Genomic DNA, 20,860 nt, shown 5'->3' with positions numbered 1-20,860 from the left:
TGACTCAGCACGGCATGGCATGGCAGTCTCACTCAAGGACTTATGGTTTTAAACACTATCTTTTACTGACACTCATAAAAATACTAAACTGATAGTCAAAATGTTGTTATTGTTCAGTTGCTCAGTCATGTCTGACTCTTTGCAACCCCATGGACTGCAGCATGCCAGTCTTCCCTGTCCTTCACTATCTCCTAGAGTTTGTTCAAACTCATGTCTATTGAGTCGATGATGCCATGAAACCATCTCATCCTCATGCCCTCTTCTCCTCCTGCCCTCAATCTTTCCCAGCATCAGGGTCTTTTCCAATGAGTCAAAACATTCTTCCAATTAAAAAGTGTATCTTATTACTAAGCATTACAAAACCTATAGCTTAGAAATGTGATTTACCAAGTGAGAAGTAGAAGATAAAGCTAGGTGGTTTCTAGAGTGTAAAGAGCTCCATTCTTTCTGTTGTGTGTCAAGCAAAGGGAAAGAAACCAGCATGAATGGAGTAGCCACAGTGAGCTGGGAACAGTGCCGTGGGCTTCATACAAGCATCCCTGAGTCCCATTTTACAGAGGAAGAAACTGAAGCTCAGCGAGGTGATGTATTTTGGCATGTGGCTAGGGTCAGGTAGAACTTGGAGTCTAGAACTCAGATCTCCTCACTCTAAACCCCTTAAAAACAGCTCTGCATATAAAATCAGGCTGAATCTTAAGTTTGCAGTGAGAATAGGCCAGAAGTTAAGGGAGTATGAGCTTTGCCCCTCAGTGTCCAGGGAGCTGCCTCACCCATGCAGAAACAACCAGAGACAAAAGGCGGCATGGAGAGCCCACACGAACCCAGCCCAAAGTCATCAGACCCCCGACGACAGGAAAGGCTCCAGGTGCAGCCTGGCTGCCGCCTTCTGGATTGCATCCTGAGCCTCAGTGAGCTCTTTCTTGAGTCTGGGGGATTCGGAAGACACGAGCAGTAGTTTCCCTTCACAGACTAACTGCATGCATTTCTCAACATACGTGAGCCCTCTAGAGGATAACTCTGTTTCTGGGTAGGACCAGGTCAAGTTCCTTTGTACAATTTTTCACTTACCGGAAACTGTCTCAGCATTTTAAGCTACTGAAATATTACACGGGAACTAGTCTTCATGTAGACCTCAAGAAAGCCCAGCCTTTTGATGGTAACAGGTAATTACTATAGTCTGTTTTTCCTGACCTGAGCGCCTTACACTTGTCGAGTTCACTAAGAGCTTTGGGGTTTCCAGAGTGATTGAGGAAGTGCTAATTAAAGGATCCACATTTAATGTTTGCAGTGAACCACCACCTATTTGATATTAACCACATCCTTTCACTGGATTGAGCTGTAACTAATCCAGCCTTCAACCGAGGCAGCAGAATGTGCTGAACCAGCAGGAAAGGAACCAGAGTCTAATTTCTATTTGGTCACTAACTTCCTCGGAAATCCTCATTTTCCTCCTCAAGAAAGCAAGAAGGATAATCCCCGGGGTAAGTTCTTAGGACCAAATGGGATGAAAAATACTGAAAATAACGAAAGCATCACATTTGTAAAATAGTGAAAGTATGTTGGTGATTTCAGTGAAAGAACATACTGCAGTTTCCCTTTCCAATGGTCCTTCTAGAATATAAGCCGCCTGTTGTGTACTTCTGGTCATTGCAAAGTGCTTACAGGATGTGAAAAGTCATTTGCCTTCTATCAACAGAGGCCTTTCATTTGAGAGCCAGGCTAAGAAGATTTCTCTTATATAAGTCACCATGTGAATAAGTTTTTTGCCCCAGACCTGGATTTGGGTAGGACATGTTCTTGTCATCTTCAGAGAACTGGTAGCCTCTTCTCCATGACTCTGTCATTGTAAAGCCATGCATTCTCTGTCCCTTGGAAAACACAGTCTTGCAAAGTTTTCATGTTCTCACTAAAAGAGGGCAAACTCTGGATGGCGACAGGCAAATTAACTTGACCTGCTTTTCCAGTCATGCAGACGACAAACTGAGTGGGTTCTTACTCTGACAGCACTTTGTTGCATGGAGATGCAGAAAGCTGGTACTTATCCATAGTTAGAAGTGGTCTGTTTGAGGCACTTCTGAAAAAAACAGCCACACAGGTCTTGGTTAAAAAGCCCAACTGTCACCTGCAACGTTGCTTCCAGTTCAGCAACTGATCAGATGGTCACAGGCTTGTAACCTCTCCTGTAGTATTTACTGAGAAGAGACCACTCCAAGACACACATGCCTTTTGCATGGTTTTCCTGGCCCCAGATGTGGCTTGCTTATTCTGCAGGGACTTTGCATCCATTCGTCAGTGACAACAGAAGCCCACCATACTTCATAGCTACCAGCCTGTCTCTTCTAGGTGAAGTGGTCTTTCCAGACCCAGTGGAAGCAGCCAAGGCAGGACAGTAATCCAAGACTCCCAAGAAAAGCAAGGCATTCAGACTGGTCCCTGGGAGCTGACTACAGAGTGATGTTCATCCACTCGCCACTGATATCTGTGATGGAAGGGCAAGCCTCCTCCTTGTAAAGATGCTGAATGGCAGTGCTGGGCAGGGCAGATGGAAAGGGTCACTTAGAAAACCAAGGCTAGACTACCATTCCTCCTAAGAAGCAGGTGAGCAGCAAATACGGTCTCCAGTTTTCTTCAGTTTTGTGGGTCCCAGTATGAGTCCTGAGCTGCCTTCCATGGAAGGAGAGGTACTGTTCTTGCAGGTCAATTGTGTGAGTTCTGTAAAATTCCCAGAGGCTTACTGTGGTGGTGGCTGCAAATGACTCGAGAAGGAGCTTCATCCTGCTGGGCTCAGGTGCAGAACGTGCTGGGATAAACACATGACATCACCTTAGAGGTATGGGGCAGGGCTCCAACACGAGACGCTGTCAGTACAAGCTCTGCTGAGGGCTATGATCTGTCTTGGCTCCATCCTGCAGTATCTTGCAAGCCACATCATAGGGAATAAACTGTTCCCGCTGACATCCTTCAAGATCACAGAAGCCAAAGTCCTGGATAGGTACTTGTAGGGCCAAGATGTCCCAATTACGAGAAAATGTCACCCTCAGTATCCACATGGACTCACTCACAGGAGGTCAAAAGAATAGAACAAAAATAACTTTAGGCAAAAACAGATTGGTTTTTAGCCAGAAAATATACATTTCTACTAGGTGATCTTTTTAACCCTTTGCAATTTTGAAAGTCCTCAGAACTTCCCGATGAAACAGTCATGCTTGAAGATAAGATACAGAATGTGAATGTCTGTGATTTGCTTCTTTACACTGGAAGAGAAGTGGAGGGCATGGCAGAAAAACAGTCAACTGCCAACACAGAACTGAAGTCATGGTTTTCCACATCAGGATCTTCTAGATTCACTAAAAATGCTCCCATTTTTGTAAGTTTAGTCCTTGGATCTGGAAATGTGGTGTCAGTTGAATTCTGGGCTTCAATTCAGGTCTTAAAGGGGCTATTGCTGTCTTTGGCAGAGAAACAACACCTAAACGCAAACACCCCGTAAACGGAATCATGGAAATACGATCCAAGCCCACAAAAGTGAAAAAGATAAGCCTAAAAATATGAAGTGACACTTCACCCTTCACGGTGCTAAATTCTTCAGGCATGCACTTTCAAGATTCCTAAGAATGCTAAGGCAAAACGGCCCCAGGTCCTGAAAGAGAGTCTAGAATTTGGACTTCCATTCCGCATTACGAATGATCTTTAAAAACATAAATGTGTATACAAGTATATGTATACATGTAAGGACTGGGCTACGAGTCTTTAATCCTAAGGTCAATTAGAGGGGATTTGGAAAAAAAATAACTTGAAAAAAAAATTCATTCTAGCCATTTCTAATTCCATCCAGTTTTCATCTCTGAAGCATATTTAGATGAATACATTCAGAAAGAGGATGGTTCATCCAGTCTATTTTTGATACCAGCAGAGTAAACTATGTCATTGTGTCACCTACTATGAAATCTCAGCCTCAATGACGTGGGCGCTTAATCATCTGTCCTTTACCCAACCCTCCAAGCCGGGAGGTGGGAAGTCTTTCTGTTGACTAATCAAAATGCCTCCACTGCCCCTCCCCCAGCTCCCCCCTCAACCCCCGCCAGGGGAGGGGGGTGGCAGGAACAGGCACAGCAGAGAGCTGTGAATACCAAAGTCAGATTCTGAATTGAAAACTGCCACCAAGACACAGGCGCACAGAGATAAAGAGAAAAAGGGAAAAATAAAAAGATGCAGCAAAAACGAATCCCAGCGAATACTGGGGAGCCAAATGACTGTACCTTGGCAACGGATTTGCCATCGGAATTGTTGTTGGGATCTTTACCACCACTGAAAGAGTCTCTTCTTTGTGGGCATGGCTTCTTTTTGCGTGGTCTGCCTTTAAGATTTGGCGCTGAAAACAAATGGAGAACAATTGAGAGGCATTTTCATTTGCGTGGGTTTCCTTATTAAAAACTGAGACACTCACTCCAGCGGCGCCCTCTAATTGTTCTGAGAAATGTACACATCTGCGGTAGCCAAGCCTCCTTTCAGACGTCCCTCTCTGAAGGGCTGCGTCTACATAGCCTCTGCACTTCTGGACATGTTTCCCAAAGCTAACCTGTTACACTGGAACATGTCTAATTAATGTAAATACAATGAAGCCCTCGGCTTTAAAGGACGATGATAAGGAAAGCGCACTTCCCTGTTGTTACACAAGAAACACACACTGGCCTTGAAAGACAGCCCTGAGCCAGGCTCATTCTTTATGTTTTGCTTTGTATCTTGTTTTCGGAAACCCAAGTGATATGCCAGCCCGTTATGGCATCATAGTAATGTAACACTTGAAAACCTCTCTCTTCAAAAGTGGAAAGGTAAGCATTTTCTCAAAGTATGATACAAATAAGTAAGGGAGAGCTGTAGACAGAGGCATTCACAATAATCTGAAAAATACTACCAAATGTGTTTACTAACAGTATTGCAACCAGCATGTTTCAGATCTCAGCGAATCTGGCAGGTACATTTAAGGCAGTATGCTCTTTTTCTTTTCAATATATATATATATACTTTATGAAGATCTTGAGGGTTATTTAAAATAACTTCCAAAGATCATACTGGAGTTAGCCTGATTCCGTGGAGATTATACTTTTTAAAAGCCACAGACAAGACACAAATCAAAGTTATATTTCATCTTGGATGCTGAGGTTGAATCCCTTTAAGATCCATAAAAGAAGGAGAAAAGGAAAAAAAAAAAAAGGCTGCTGTTTATTGAGTGCTGCTATGACTCTCCGGCATCAGTTTTCACATTTAACTTCACCAGTTACCCAGTCAAGCAAAATTAAAACAAACCAACTAACCGGCTAGCCCTTGAAGAATTTCAAACTAACCAATTACATCCCAAGCAATTTCTTTAGGCCCTTTCAAGGTACCACACTTTTTTTTTTAATTATTATTGCTTTAAGGTATGATTATGGCCATGCGAAATCTGAACAACTCCAACCCTCTTAATTGTTGTTAATCTTACTTATGTCATGCAGTTAGCCAGTGGTTTTAGGACACTGTACATCATACTCATCTTACAAACACAATTAATCCCACTAATTTGATTTTCTACTGTGGATAACAGTCTTGCTGTTGACAAAGCACCATAAAGCAGAGCTGCCTTTCAAATCAGGCCAAAGTTTCAAAAGTGGTTTTGGGGCTCAGACTCCCCGCTTCCCAAATCTGCTCTCCTCTCATCTCCTCACAATGTCTGTCTGAAAGCCCATCTCAGAAAGCGATCCTGGCATTACCAAAGGGATACAAACTCACAAACAGAAAATCAAGCAAAGAGAAAGCGGCGATTACCCATTCCAGTCGGCAAACATCTGCTTGACGATGTCTGTGCTCATGAAAGCTACAGCATGTGACTGCTCCCCGGCCCCACGTCCCTGGAAGTCTCCACCCGACTTGGTGTGGATGTCAGCTTCCCTCCGAATGCGAGCTGCGAGGCTCAGCGCTCTGCTTACAACTCCCCTCCCCCGGCAGCTCCATTACTCATGTAAACACAGCAGTGACTAGCACGGGGTGTGTGGGATGAGCTCCGAGGGCTTGGCTGGAGTTGCCAGACTGGCAGGCAGGGCTCGCCTCTCTCCACCTCCCCAAGTGGGGTGGGTGACTTCATCCTGCCTGTTCTGTGGCTCCTGACCTCCAGCTCCCCTGTCAGAGCCTGATGCCACCTTCCATGAACTGATGAGGTCCTCTGCCTGGAGCCAGGGTGGGGACTATTTTGATTTGAGGACTTTCCGTGTAGCACAGAAGTGTTTCCACAACTGACCCAAGTGCTAAGACTTTAATGACGGTGAAGGAAGGATGTACTTTCAAGTCCCTTATCAAAATAATAGCCCAGCAGAGAGCTGACAGAAACTGACAGAACTAGAGGTAGGTCTGGGGCATTTCATTAAAAGGGACAAAACAACACTGCCTCTGTTCTAAGACTTGTTACTATGATCTTTCCTGCCTAACAATTTTGGCAAAAAGCATTTAAACCTAAAAGGCATTTATTTCCAGAAAAGCTTTCAAATCCCAAAGGCCTTTTAGACAGAGAGAACTCACATTGAACAGGCTGTTTTAAATAAAGGCAGAGGTTCCGGGAACTGACAATAAGTCATCCCCAAATCGGGTCTATTTTCTCCATTCTTTGAGCTGCTCTTAGAACCCAGAGAGGCACATGCCCTTCCCCAGCAAATTCTGAGAATTACAAATTTAGAACAGACTAGCACCTAATAGTCTGGTCACACAAACTTAAGCTCTAAGTAGAATCTGATCAAGAGAAAAAGTCTTTTGTTCCTCAGAAGGCAAGTACACTGGTATTTCAGGTATGGTTAGGTAAATCCCACCAATCCCTTAAGTATCAAATTTGAATACCTCTGTTAGTCTCACCTCTGAGCTCCTTTTCTGACCTTCTCTTATGGAAGGTATCATTGTGTTATTTATACTTTAGCTGGCTTATTCTTACACTGAGTCGGAGAGTCCTCAATGGCAGGACCATGTCCGATTCATCTCTCTTGGCCCCAGTACCCACCCAGGGGCAGTAATGCCTAATACACTGTTGAACAATCAAGTGACTGCTGGAAATAAAGATGCCCACATATATGTCCTTGGTGTCAAGAGCTAGGCCCGTCAACTTGACTGCGTGTATACCCATCACACTGGGCACCTGTAAATGGCATTCACCTTTCCTGCTCACCTGTGAGCTCTGGGAGCAAACACCAGTGACGGGAATTTACTGTGGGAGATGAGATCTCCCACAGTGGGAGATGAGCCTTTGGTTCCTGCTTAGGGTAATTGTGTCTGGCATCTCAGTGGGGCCATGATCTTGTCCCACACGCAATGAGCAAATAAACCGAACACCAGATGTTAAAAGTACTAGGGGAAGCATGCAGGACTCCATACAGGTTAAGAGCCTCCACGATACAATTAAGAGAGTTGTTAGATCCACTAGAATAAGGTGAAGCTTTGGGACTGCAGGGCTGGCTTCTGGGGACAGCAAATATTCTTGTCCCCAAATTACTCTTTTTTTCCTACAGGGTCACAAAAAAGCAAATTATTTGCTAGGGGGGTGAATGAAAACAAATGCTTTATGGTATGGTGGTGGTCAGGGATGGGCTTGCTCTGGCCTTTGACTCTTTTATTAAAGAAACAGCCCACCTCCTCTCAGCTGCCCTGGACCAACTTACACCTGCCCCTCTGCTTGACAGCTAAGGGCCGTAGACTTACTGAGAGAACCCAAATCCTATAACTCCTGAATCACACCAGCTCCAGCTGCTGTAGAGGAGGCCAGTCTCTACCAAGAAAATGATTCTTGGAAGCTAGCAATACATGTACTGACAGCATAGTTGGTTCTAGTCAGTTCTACTCTAAAAAATAGAGCATGAACCAATAAATGCACAGCTACTTTGACATGTGTACAGTATATACCCACAGGCCAACCCTGGCCTGGCGTATTCATCGAGTTCAATCAGTGCTCTTTGCATGAATGTTTTCAATATTATCCACAAATATTATTAATAATAATAATTACTGATGCTTACAGAGCACTTTGTCTTGCCAATCAGAGCTTTGTATACAACAACTCATTTAAAACTCAAAACAAGCCCACAGTAAGGTACAATTATTATTATCCCCATTTTACAGACCAGGTAACTGAGATAGAAATTATTTTGTCTTAGTTCATACCACTGGTTACTGGTAGTAGAAAGCTTCCCACCCAGGCAACTGACTTTACCCAGAGTCCCTGCTTTCCGGAACTTCCCTTTTACATACACACTTGCTGTGTCTTATAACGATGTATTTACATTCTTAACTTGGGCTGGCAGACTCCAGGGAGCTATCCCCAAATGAAAACATTCTCAAATACCACACAGATAGCACGAGGGCGCTATAGCCCATCTCAGGTATCAAACAGCATCCTCCAGCCCTGCTGGTGAGCAGAGGGTCCTCATCAATCCTGAGTAGTAGGTGATGAGACTTTTCACCAAAGTCACAGCGTTCCAATAAAACTTAGAGCACCAAGTACATCACCCCCTTGCAGTGCGCCATCGACGGACTTTTCTGCCTGATCAGTGAATGATGTCTACGGTTTTTTTAAAAAAGTATCTTCTCTCTCCGACTGCCCATCTGTTCCTCTTACTCAGTGCCATGAAATTAACAAGTATTCACCATTGTGAAGTCACCGCTATTTCTATAGGTGTTAATCCCAGGAGAAATCGGCTACTGCTAGTGGTCCAGGCTACTCTGATACTTAACCCTTGTGTTTTGTTTATTCCCTTTTTTAAAAAAACTCCTTCAACTATTAATGAATCATAGTCTTCTTTTTTTTTTTTTTCTGACAGTAGAGCAAAACATGCTTTTTTTTTCCCCTTAAAGAGTCTAGAAGCTCAGAGCTGCAGGTACTCAATTATGTATTTACTTCACTGTGGGTTCTGACAAGTTATGTGTCAGGCAGTGCAGGTGTGGGAAACTTTCATACTGCAATAATAATAATAAAACAAAGGAAATGTAACCAGTTACTGGCAAAGTAAATTGCTTTTGGCTTAAACGTTTCTGTTTTTTTTCCTACTGTGTTCTTCCTGTCATGACCGTCTCTTTTTTTATAACATTTATGCTCTTGGAAATACCACGAAGATAAACTGCTATAAAAGCTGGATTGACTCATCAGTTAACAACTCTTTCTTCTCCTTTTGCAGAGAGGATTTTGTTGCCAACGCAGCTACACAGTTTCTCGAGAAATTCTCTGTGAGCTCCCACTCAGAGATAGGACTTGCTTATTGGTAGAGACTGGAATTAGGGGAATGGAAAACCAGGCATCATTTTCCTAAGAGTTTGACCCCCAGGGTCAATGTCTAGAGGAAGCCGGCAGAACATAAACTCATTTGATTTGCAAGTTGTGTGTGTTTTTTAAACACTAAACACAAGTCAGAAAACTAAACTCCACAGACTGAAGTATTAAAATAGGACTCGCAAACACTGCTCTATGTATAGTGTGCGTTACTGATAATACTTTGCATTTCTTTAATGCCTTTCCTCTGAGCATCTCAATTCTTTGGTACAGTTTCTTTATAGACAATAATCTTAAAATACCCTGGCAAGTTTCAGCATGGAGCATTGCTCTTTCTGGGGCGGGGCTCGGGGGGGAACCTACCCTAATTTAGTTATCATTTATTGTGTTCTATTTTCAACGTTTCCCTTTTGACTATTTAGAAACTTCCTCTTTCACTGCAACAAAAATAGGATGCGTGTTTTTAAAGTTATTAACATATGAGTAAAAGATTTAGAAACCCAGAGTGGCAGAAAGCTTGATCAAAGCCACTCCTGAAATTTATGGGTGTAATAAAAGAAAGGCATTTCACAGATAATCTCTCACAGAATTTCAGTTTTCAAATACTAGGGAAAAAAGAAAAGAAAAACAGAAGCTCTCAGCTCTCATATTGGCTTTAACTTAAAGCCAACATTTTTGCTTTTAAATTCATAAATGATTCCCTGAAATTCTGTTTCAAATCCGCAGTTACATTCCATATACTCCCAACTCCACACCTCACAGAGCGGGGCTAGAACACTGCAGCCGCTGGGACTCAGTGTCTGATAATTGGTTGACTCCGTGGATTCACAAAGCATTAATTATTTATATGGACTTAAGATCATGCAAGTGTACTTTTATTCTGTTGGTCTATAAATAATTTTCCACACTCAACAGAAATGTTTGAGAAGCAACTGTGCTGTCTGAGATGCGAACACATCAGGCCGTTAGCAAGCACAACTCCATCCTGGGGGACTTTCTGGCTTAAATGATGATTTCAGAGCAATAGGCACAATTTAAACAAAATTTAAAAAGAAAAAAGCTGCAAGAGTGTTATCATGTCCTATAATTTTTCTGACAGTTTCCTTTTTAAGAGTAATTTTTTTTTTCTCTCAAATAAAGGCATTAATAAGGTGAGTCCAGAGTGGTGAGGAGTTTCCCAGGTGGTACTAGTGGTAAAGAACCCGTTGCCAATGCAGGAGACTTGGGTTCAATCCCTGGGTCGGGAAGATCCCCTGGAGGAGGGCATGGCAACCCATCCAGTATTCTGGCCTAGAGAATCCCATGGAGAGAGGGCACTGGCGGATTACAATCCATAGGGTCGCAAAGAGTTGGACATGACTGTAGCACCTTAGCAGCAGCAGAGCTATGAACTGAGGCCAGCAAGTGTTGTGTTCGTCACCCAGTCGTGCCTGACTCTTTGTGACCCCATGGACTGAAGCCCACCAGGCTCTTCTGTCCATGAGATTTTCCAAGCAAGGATACTGGAGTGGATTGCCATTTAAGCCAGCCTCAAATGCCCTCACTCTCAAATGCCACCCAGACCAGATAGCCCTTAACAGGGACCGAGGGGGTGTGCCCCCAGGGAATGGTCACACTCTCTACTCGGGATGTCACGGCCACTTTGAGTTTCCAAGTTTGCTTCAGCCCAAGCCATACCTTAATGTTGCTTGAGCCACAGTGCCTACTAAATACAATTTAGCATTTCCAATGAACTACACTCTCACAGAATCCAGGTCCTCTCCTCCCACCTGTGGAAGGGTAAGCAGAAGTGTTATTAGAAAGAGGATGGGGATAAAAAAAAAATGAAGCAGGCTTTATATGAGGTCCAGGAACTTTGGCTCTTTGTCACTGAGGTCCCTAAGAGTCACTAATGAGAGTGGAATGTATTCTTGCATTTGTCATACCTGGACTGCTCAGGCAACTTAAGTCCAAAACAGCTGTGGACTTCATTGACTGCTCAACAAACCATGGAAGCAAACACTTTTGTAATGCCTTCCCAACCGGCCCTGTCTTACTCACTCCTTGTTTCATACTTGTGAATGCTGGAGCAATTGTTAATGCCTCTGATCAAAGTTTTAGTAATTTCATAGGCATGTGATTTGCATAGCTATTTCCTGATCCGCCTTCTCTCTGCCCTGGAGGTCTTCATTTCTCAGAAACACTTAACAACACAGATTATTTTACTTCTCCCCTTCCCCCAGCCTATAAATGGAACTTGACTTGCTAGCTCATCTGTATTGCTAATTGGTCTGAAACCATGTGACTCCGTGCATTCTTGCCATTAATGCAAGAGCAAACCTCTTTTTCAGTCAGATTTTACCACCAGTGATGGGCAGATCTCTATCTTTATTTCCCCTCTGTGCCTTGAGGGGGAAGACAGGATTTAAATGGCCAAATGTTATCTATATGTTATTCCAAAATGATGTAGGGAATTCTAAAGGAATGTAGAAATATTCTGGAGGTCTATGATAGGCACCGGGCAAAGAAGAAAGGGATTATAGTCGCTTTTCACCATCACTTTGATGGGGAATATCTAGGAGCTAAATTGAGGTGGAGAGTGAGGAGAGATTTGGGTCTTCAGAGAACTGACTATGGAGAGAATTCTTAAGAAGGGAAGGTGACTGAAATCAGTTGCAGACCTCTCAAACTTTGGTCTGTCTGGCGGCCCACAGATTCCGCCAGGGGGACCATCTCAGATGAAAAAGCCCCTTCAGGACCTGTAAGGGGATGGAGGCAGCAGCTCATAGCTGCCCTGCAAATGGTTATTCATCTTTTTGGGGTAATGGAGTCTATAGACCATGGTATCAGGAGCCTGTGGAAAGACTGGAATTCCAAATATTTTGTAAAGAGACATCGGGGCAGAGTGGGTACCTGAGGGCCTAGCTTGGTCCCTAAGATCTAAAGGAGGCAGTGCCGTCTAGGTGCTCAGACTGCACACAATGGGTCCCGCTTCCTCCCCCAGCTGCAAAGTCTTGTCATGAAGTCACGAACCCAGCAAAACTAACAACTGGACTCTCAAATACCACAGTGGCTCAAATGTGACTTTCACATCTTCACATCTACCTTGCAACTCATTTCTCCTGCTATTCATTTCCCCAGATGTCAGATATCCACCAGCCAATTCCAAACCCCCGGCTCGTCAGTTAAAAGGAAAGCTCATGCTGGATGTTGAGGAAAAAAAGCTGCATCACAACTATTACACTTAGAACAAATGTGTTGTCTCACTGCTCACTGTATCTGCTTTCTTAAGAATCTGAAATAACTCATGTTTGCATTTTTTGATAACTATTCAATATACACAGATTTAAATCTTTCTTAATACGATTATCTGTAATATCAATAGAATATTAACTTAAGATACTAGTGCTTTGTTTTAGGCTCTTTAAAGAGTCACTCTGGAAATGGTTTTAAAAGACATTTTGATGGCTATAATTTATGAAGTTTATGAAGACCTCTTAAGCACAGAGAATTAATCTTTGTCTCTTTTTCTTTTCTTTTTTTCACAATCAATAAACCTGCTTATTCTACTCCATGATTGATACGTTCTATGGTGTTACTATTGTATGTGACAGCACAGAAGTGAAAGCTACATTTTTGTATTGAATAATCTTGCAAGGAGCAGTAAATATCAAAAGAATTCTTAAACTCATATATAAACAGAACTTTCTTGTTCAGCCATTTCTCCAGGTTTGGAAATGAGATATTCCGTACTCAACGTTAAGGATAATTGATTTGCTACATCTCTAAAGAAAACATTCCCAACTTGGAAAGAAGTAAAAGAGACTGTGTGTGTGTGTGTGTGTGTGTGTGTGTGTGTGTGTGTGTGTGGATTAACATGGAGATATTTAACTTATTATAGACTCGGACTAATATAGTATAGGCTTTTCTCTTTTTCAAACACATACACATAAGGAAAAGTAAAAGATCATCATATAATAGTTTCCCAATTTCTTTCTAAAAATCCCGAAAAGAATTTGTGCTGAAAGAGGATTTTTCACTCTCTTCTTGTTTTTCTACCATTCAGAAAGAATAATTTAAGAAGTAGGATGTGTGTGCGCTCAGTCACTAAGTCGTGTCTGAGTCTTTGCGACCCCATGGAATGCAGCATGCCAACCTCTTCTGTCCATGGAATTTCCCAGGCAAGATTACTGGAGTGGGTTGTGATTTCCTTCTCCAGGGGATCTTCCCAACCCAGAGACTGAACCCACATCTCCTATGTCTCCTGCATTGTCAGGCAGATCCTTTACCACTGTGCCAGCTGGGAAGCCACGGGAAGTACGACAGTTTCCGAGAATCCCCTTGAGGACTCCGTGCTTTAACTGCCAAGGGCCCAGGTTCAGTTCCTGGTGGCAGAACTAAGATTCTGCATGCCACATGGCGAGCCAAAAACAAAGTGAAAAACAAGTAGGAGAGTCTCCTACTTAGAAGCAAAAAGATGACTATTCCTGTTTGTCGTTTTTCAGAACCCGCAGGTGGCAGAGAATAGTGTGTGCAGCAGCCAAGTGGTGTGAGGAGAAAGGGCCTGGGGTGTGTGTGGAGAAGTGGCAATGAGCTCCACAGTGCCTGGTGGTGTATGAAACAAGGTCAGCTCGTTATAACCCAGTGGGGCCAGCTAGGGAGCTCAGCTCCTGGGAGTGAGAGGATGGCACACTGCAGGGAAAAGCAGAGAGATACCCAAGGAATCTCACAGTGAACATGGAGAACACACGGAAAATGTTAGAAGTTATCCCACGTATTTCAGTGAAAGCTAAAATGTTTCTAGGGCTGTTTAGAGTTGCTTTGTCCAATACGGCAACCACTATCCACATAGGGCTCTTGAGCACCCAAGACATCTAGTCTGAATTGAGATGTGCTGCAAGTATAAAATACACACTGAGTTTCCAAGAATATACAAAACAACACAAAATAGCCCTTACTAACATGTTATACTGATTATATATTAAAATATTTTGGATATACTGCATTACATTAAATGTTATTAAAATTAACTCTACCTGTTTCTTTTTATCCTTTAAAATGTGGTTACTGGGAAATTTTAATTCACATATGACTTGCATTATCTTTCTCTTGGGCAATGTTAGTTTAGTCAACAGTTCAATGTTACGATTACAGATAGGTCCATACAAATGTATGTTAAAAAGCAAGCAGAATAAGATTAACATCTGAAGCTAAAATAAGAAGCAAAAAATCATGATTCAAAGTTTCAGTACAATCTAGACTTTTATTCACTGTTTTGGAGGGTAGTCATGCATAGATGTTAGTATCCGAACATTTTGCCAAACCTGAAATGTCTCCTTTGTAAAATTCAAATCTGGTAATCATTGACTCAAAGTAACTAAATGGCCCTGATGAAGATGTTATTTCATTAACTTCCTTAACTAAGATGCCAAAGCAGATTTTAAGCTTTGACATCAGATTTCAAGAGTGAGAGAGCGGAGAAAGGAGAAGAAACTGAGAAAAAGAGCTAATTTTTTAATTTTACTTACTATTCTTTCCTGCTGCCAGCATGAGCTGGGCATAAGGTAAGTCATTTGCAAGCTGAATAAGAGAAAATAGATTATGAGTGATTTTGACTCACTGGAAAGTAAAAGCTTCTCCATCACAAATTGTTGAGTAAGTTCATGGTCTGGATGTGTGTTTCTTTTTGGAGTTTTCATCTGCCAGGAAGTAGAGAGGTCAGATACAGTCAGGCCCAAAGGAAGGGCGTGGCCTTCATCACTCTCCCAAGGCACTTGAAGTCCCACAGCTTCATACGACACAAAGAGAAGTTGCTCATTGAAGACAGGAGCTCCAATGAGCCCAGAAAAGCTGACAGAACAAAAAGGTTTGAACTCTGGGGGGCAGGAGAGAAGATGCATTCTTTTCCCAGTCTTAGCACCCAAAAGACCAGGGGCATCACCCTGAGAAGAGGGCTGGCCTAGGTCTCATCCTCCCAAATAACTTGTTGCAGTTGCTGAATTTAAAGCCTGTCCCCCTCCCCCCCCTCCTCTTTTGATCCTGTGGCAGCAGCAACATAGAAACCGACCTAGGGGAGGAACAGGGTTCTCCAAATATAACATGCCAATCAAAGGGTTACACACCTGCCTGGGTTCTTTTATAGAACTCCCCCACCCCCTTTTTAGGGTTCTCATTATAAAAACAAAAACAGCAATGGTAGCAGTGGAAATCAAGTTAGGAAATATTTTCTTTTCTTAGAAGGCAAGAGTTGACATAGCATTTAAGGCAATGGCATGCAGAGAGATTCAGACTAAAATCTCCACAACATCAACAAAATGTGTAATGACAACTATTCATTCCACCAATACTTGTAACAATAATTTTTATGGAATTATTTGGCAGGTTCAACTTACATCTAGAGAAGCAGTCTGCACACCTCTGGTATGTCTCTGAAATCTAACCGTAGCAGTATTTGTCTTTACCCTCCAAACTCTTTTATAGCACATGGTATATATAGTTCAGCATCCAACATTATTAACTCACGGCCAACTGTCAGTCGATGGTTATCTAACACGTGGGGTCTCCACACAAGGATTCCTTATTTGGGCAAAAGCTCTTGTCTGGACCAGTCTGTCTATATTTTCCTTCAGAAGAACTTTATTTGGATTATTATTCGCTGTTAGTGGAAACTCGGAGGCTGCATGTGTGGCAACTGGAAGGCGGGGAAATAAATCCTTAGCAAGTTAAAACACTTAGCTGATATTAAAACCATTTCTGGCTTTGTTAGCTGAAAGGAAACTCTCGGTTGCCCTCTTGTGGTCAATCTATGTGATGTGGTGGGAAAACCATAAAAACCCAGAAACTAACTAGAGTGTTTAATCAAATTCAGGTAAGAACATTCAGCCTCGACAGAAACAGTCACAAATCACAACCTTATGTTGTTTTGTGTGTTTCAGAATTTACATTTAGCAGCCCTCCTATGTGGAGAGGGAAAGAGGATGAGGGGAGGGGCTAATATGGAAATTAGAAATCAGTCTTTCTAGAATACAGTGACTTCACTCTATTTACAACCATAACTGTTATATATGTGGTAAATTGATTTTTATGAGATTTAGAACCTTAAAAAAAAATCAGGCCTACATTTTAAAAAAGTTTCTTCATAACCAAAAATAGACTGATGTTCCAACTGGCTTGGAATTATAGGAACCAAGGAAAGAAGTCTGAATAAATTCCCTAATATGGAAGAAAACCACTTTTTTTCTTTTTAAATGAGGAACAGTTTATTTGTTTCTGACAATGGGCAACATATGGAAACTTGGAATTTACAGAACAAGTACAGGTATAGAACTTATCGTCTAAAAATAAAATTTTACAAAAATCTGAACTCCAAATTTAATCATCGGTTACTCGATTTGGTATTTAATTTTAATTTTTAAAAACACCATTTAAATAAAAATTCTGCTGTAGGCCTTTCAACAATTTCCTGCCTAACAGGCCCATCCCCAAAAAGCAAACAAACCTAGCATTAAAACAGACTGAGCAGCTTAAGAAAAAGCTGGGGGCAAAGTACACGAGAACATAAACTATTTTTCATCTTATTACCAGTAAACGTACCATTTCCCTCTTTTATGTGTCTTCTCTTCAGATAAAAGCCGCTCCTCCAACCAGCATTAACAAAAACGTTCTGTATTTTTAATGTGATTTTAGGGGCAGATTAATCTTAACTTGGCTTTTCCGCTTACACGTGGAAATTCAGTGCTGCAACAACAGTTGTTTGGTTTTGTCTTTGAATTTGCAAAGTTCTTAGTAATTTTACTACAAAATTAAACAGCTGTGAGTTCTTTAGCAAACATGATGATTCTTGTTCTCCTTTGTACTATTGTGCAAGCTGAAATACCCTTTCTTTCATGTCTTTTTATTCCAAAATGAATTCCCTAGTTAGCCTTGTTTAGCTTTAAAAAATATAATGAAGAAAGGGGGTGGTGTTTGCTGACCTCTGAAATTCATCAGCATTTAAGCATGGTAAGTTTACACAAGGTGCATACTCAAAAGGGCTTTTGTTTCAGCCCCATTATGGAATGAAAAATGATATTCTGCCCCAATATAATGCCAATCCTTGTGTACCACAAAGCTGTCTGCAAATATTGCTGTGGAGCAAGGGATCTTAGGCCTATTTTGCAGATGAGAAAACTGAAACATCACTTAATGTTGAGAGAGTGAGGCACGAAGACGTTCACAGAGGCTAGAATTAAATTTAGAATTTGACTCTTAGCCCAGGACTCTAACCACGTGAGGGCTCTGACTCTTTGGAATCAACAGAAGAGCAATTTTAAAACATTCTTTTGACGTTATTAACCTCAGCCTCAGGGCTCTGGGAAGTGGGGGTTGGCCGGGGGAGGGGGGCGGGGAGGGGCGGGGCCTGGAAACACTGGAGCTGCTAGGTGACAGCCTCCTGTCACCTAATGAAGTGGGTTATTTGATCCATACCACCATATCTTCCAGGAATATTCAGAAGCTTAGCAATTCCCTTTGCATCTTAACTAGTGTAGACAGCCTTCTAAAATATAGAGCCAAAGAAGACGTGAAGTGTAGAAAGTGGCCTGTGGGTTTTCTAGTGGATCTGGAACCAAAGATCACTGCTAGGAGCTGTGATGGTGGCAGGATTCTTCATTTGAGTAATTTAAAGAATGATGACATTCCAGTGTAAGGTGAACCTCAGACACCACTGAGTCCAAATCCGTATTCTACTTGTCAGGAAGGGGAGGCCCAGAGACTGCAGACTCCCCACGGTCACACAGCTAGCCGCAGAGCATGACGGACACCCATGTCTGTTGGCCGCAGAGCATGACGGACACCCATGTCTGCTGGCTGCAAGGGACCAGCAGTGATGCCTTGGCAGCAGATGGCTTTGCAACGGGCCCCGAATACCTCCTCCTGGGTCTCTCTGCGGGGTGAGCTCTGTCATCCCAAGACCACGTAACTAAAACACACTTTCCAAGGAACTGCAATTAATAAAGTCAAATGGGAGCTGACAAGGACATTCCCGCTGTGTTCGAATGCCAAAACACACAACTGAGAAAGCTCACTTGGAGCATACAACCGTAGGTCCTCTGGCGGGACTTCTGCGCACCACACTCCCAGCTGTTTGCTCAGACCCAAATGGGAGGGACTAAAAGGAAAACGTTCATGAAGCCAGCAGGGCAATACTCGGCATTTGGCCTCAGCGCCTGCCACCTGCTTGCTTTTGCTGGGCTGGGCTGAAAGCAAGCCCAGGGGCCTCCTCGTGTGAGGAAAGACTTTGGGAATTCAAGACCTGCGGGAGACATGAACCACTGCCCACCTTGCCTCGGAGCATCCTTGTTACCTTCCAGTGGTAACAAATGCCTTAGAGGTTCCAGGCTCTTCACATGGCTTCACACCTGTGCCCGAGCTCTGACAACAACACCCTTCCTTCTTCACCTCTGTCCTTCCTGCCCCAACTTGGACTTGTTCCCCTAGACTTGCATTGGGAATTGCATCCCCTAAGACACTTCCTTATTTTCCACGTCTCCCGCTGGGGGAGGATTTCTTTGTCTGTAACTTCTAGATCAAGTATGCTTCTACCCCAGCACCTGTACTGAAATCATCTGTGGGTCTCTCTGCCTCACCAGACTAAAGAGATGACATCAGTCTTAGTCACAGCAGCAGCATCATAGTAGGTGCTCAATAAACATTTACAGAACAGTTGATGATCATATTTTGAAAGCAGTGTATGGTACTTAGTGAGGGTCTAGTAAATGCTTATTAAATTGTACTGACTGCTGATTCCATGAGAGAAAAGAAATATTTCTGAAGAGGGGAAAGTGGCTGGGCTGTTCACCTTCCTGTCTGTAGCACCTTCCTTTGGTCACAGTGGCCATTAATAAGGGGGGAAAATATGCATTCACATTTTAATTCCCACTGTGTAACTTTGAGGCCCAGCTATTGTCAACCACTTAAAAGCTTAACAGAGACTTGCCTTGTCTGTGAAAATCTATAAATCTGACTTGTTTTGCCAAGACCCTCCAAGCCCACAGGATGATGCTGGCTCTACTGGAGACCTAAAGAGGGTGAAAGAGCAACATGGAAGAGAAACAAAGTTCTCTGGGGAAGATGGCACACTGTCTGGCGAGAACTATTTTTTAATAAAACCCCATCCCTGCAAAGCTGCCTTAAAAAAAAAAAGTGTTCCTACAGGCCAAAGTCTCGGCAAATCTATAATGTAGAGATCAAATTTAAATTCTAATAAAGATTTTTAACAAAGATCAATAAAATAGGAGATTGATCTGCAGTTAAAAGTTCCCAGTAATGGGATAGCCTAGAAATTTCATAAATAATGCTTTTATCTTGATTGCAAAATAATCCCCTGCCACAAAAACAAGGCAAATCAAGGTAGGAAATTGTTCAGCGGGAATTAAAATGTCACACTTTACACGGAATAAAGTATTGCAATCACCAGGGAAACACACATTGCAAATGTGTTAACACAAAATTACATACATCACTTAATTATATAAGCGCAGAGCTCCTTGAGTAGCCCATTAGCTAAACATGTCGGGCTGCGGTTGAATATATACATGCAATATTTTTAGCACAAAGGGAATGTAACTATGTCAGGCCTGGCACCATAAAGCCTGAGATGGCAAGTGCTATTAAACCGAGATGCAATCACGGTGAAAAGGAAACATTAACAAACAGCAGACAATTGAGAAGAAAATACAGTGAGCTTGTGTTCTACTACATGTGCTTCCAAAACCTTATATAACTACTCATTGTCTATTTTGTCTGGCTTGGGTCCCGGGTTTGTTCTATGTGATACTAATTTTATAATAATAAACTGCTACACCAGTTTTATGAAATCACACACATGCAGAGAGGTTGCAAGATGACATTACATATGATTATCTTTGCCAGCAAAGGACACTGTTTTGAAATTAAACGCAGTCTCATTCAAAATCATTCACTTGGTTTAAAGCATCCCTTAGAGTTGGCTTTCTAAAAAAAGGTATACCTTTCACAGAAGGCTGGTGAAGTTGGTAAAACTGTTGCTGGATCCCCAAGTTTCATAAGGAAGTTAAGAAAGCAGAGGCTTTGAGATCAGAGAGTTCTTCATAATATTCACCAACCAAGCAACTGTATGACCCTGGGCAAGTCCATCTCTCTCTGGGATTGAATTTGCCCATTTATCAAAAAAAAAAGGATTGAGCAATTATGACTGAGAAAGACTATGAATGAGATAAAATGAGACAACATGACTAGCACATTATCTGGTATTTAGAAAACACAAATTAAAAGACGCTTACTCCATGGAAGGAAAGTTATGACCAACCTAGATAGCATATTGAAAAGCAGAGACATTACTTTGCCAACAAAGGTCCGTCTAGTCAAGGCTATGGTTTTTCCAGTGGTCATGTATGGATGTGAGAGTTGGACTGTGAAGAAGGCTGAGCGCCGAAGAATTGATGCTTTTGAACCGTGGTGTTGGAGAAGACTCCTGAGAGTCCCTTGGACTGCAAGGAGATCCAACCAGTCCATTCTGAAGGAGATCAGCCCTGGGATTTCTTTGGAAGGAATGATGCTAAAGCTGAAACTCCAGTGCACTGGCCA

At 42.4% G+C, this 20,860-nt stretch overlaps 1 protein-coding gene across 2 annotated transcripts in view; it reads right to left on the bottom strand.

The window, feature by feature from the left end:
- Positions 1–20,860, bottom strand: part of ARID5B (AT-rich interaction domain 5B) — a 192,567-nt gene that overhangs the window by 40,523 nt on the left and 131,184 nt on the right. Inside the window, exons 1-2 of one of the 2 annotated variants that reach the window (XM_061405085.1) lie at positions 5,806–20,422; positions 4,260–4,372 (exon numbers count right to left, since the gene is read on the bottom strand). In XM_061405085.1, coding sequence (XP_061261069.1) covers positions 4,260–4,372; positions 5,806–5,809 — 117 coding nt within the window. In that variant the 5' untranslated portion in view covers positions 5,810–20,422. Of the gene's footprint in view, positions 1–4,259; positions 4,373–5,805; positions 20,423–20,860 lie in introns of those variants that run through there. The other variant, XM_061405084.1, reaches the window with a different exon arrangement.

Source organism: Bos javanicus, chromosome 28 (assembly GCF_032452875.1).
Source record: "Bos javanicus breed banteng chromosome 28, ARS-OSU_banteng_1.0, whole genome shotgun sequence".
In the NCBI taxonomy this organism is placed as follows: domain Eukaryota; kingdom Metazoa; phylum Chordata; class Mammalia; order Artiodactyla; family Bovidae; genus Bos; species Bos javanicus.
Note: the sequence above shows the minus strand (reverse complement) of the source record. Positions and strands in the feature narration are given on the sequence as shown.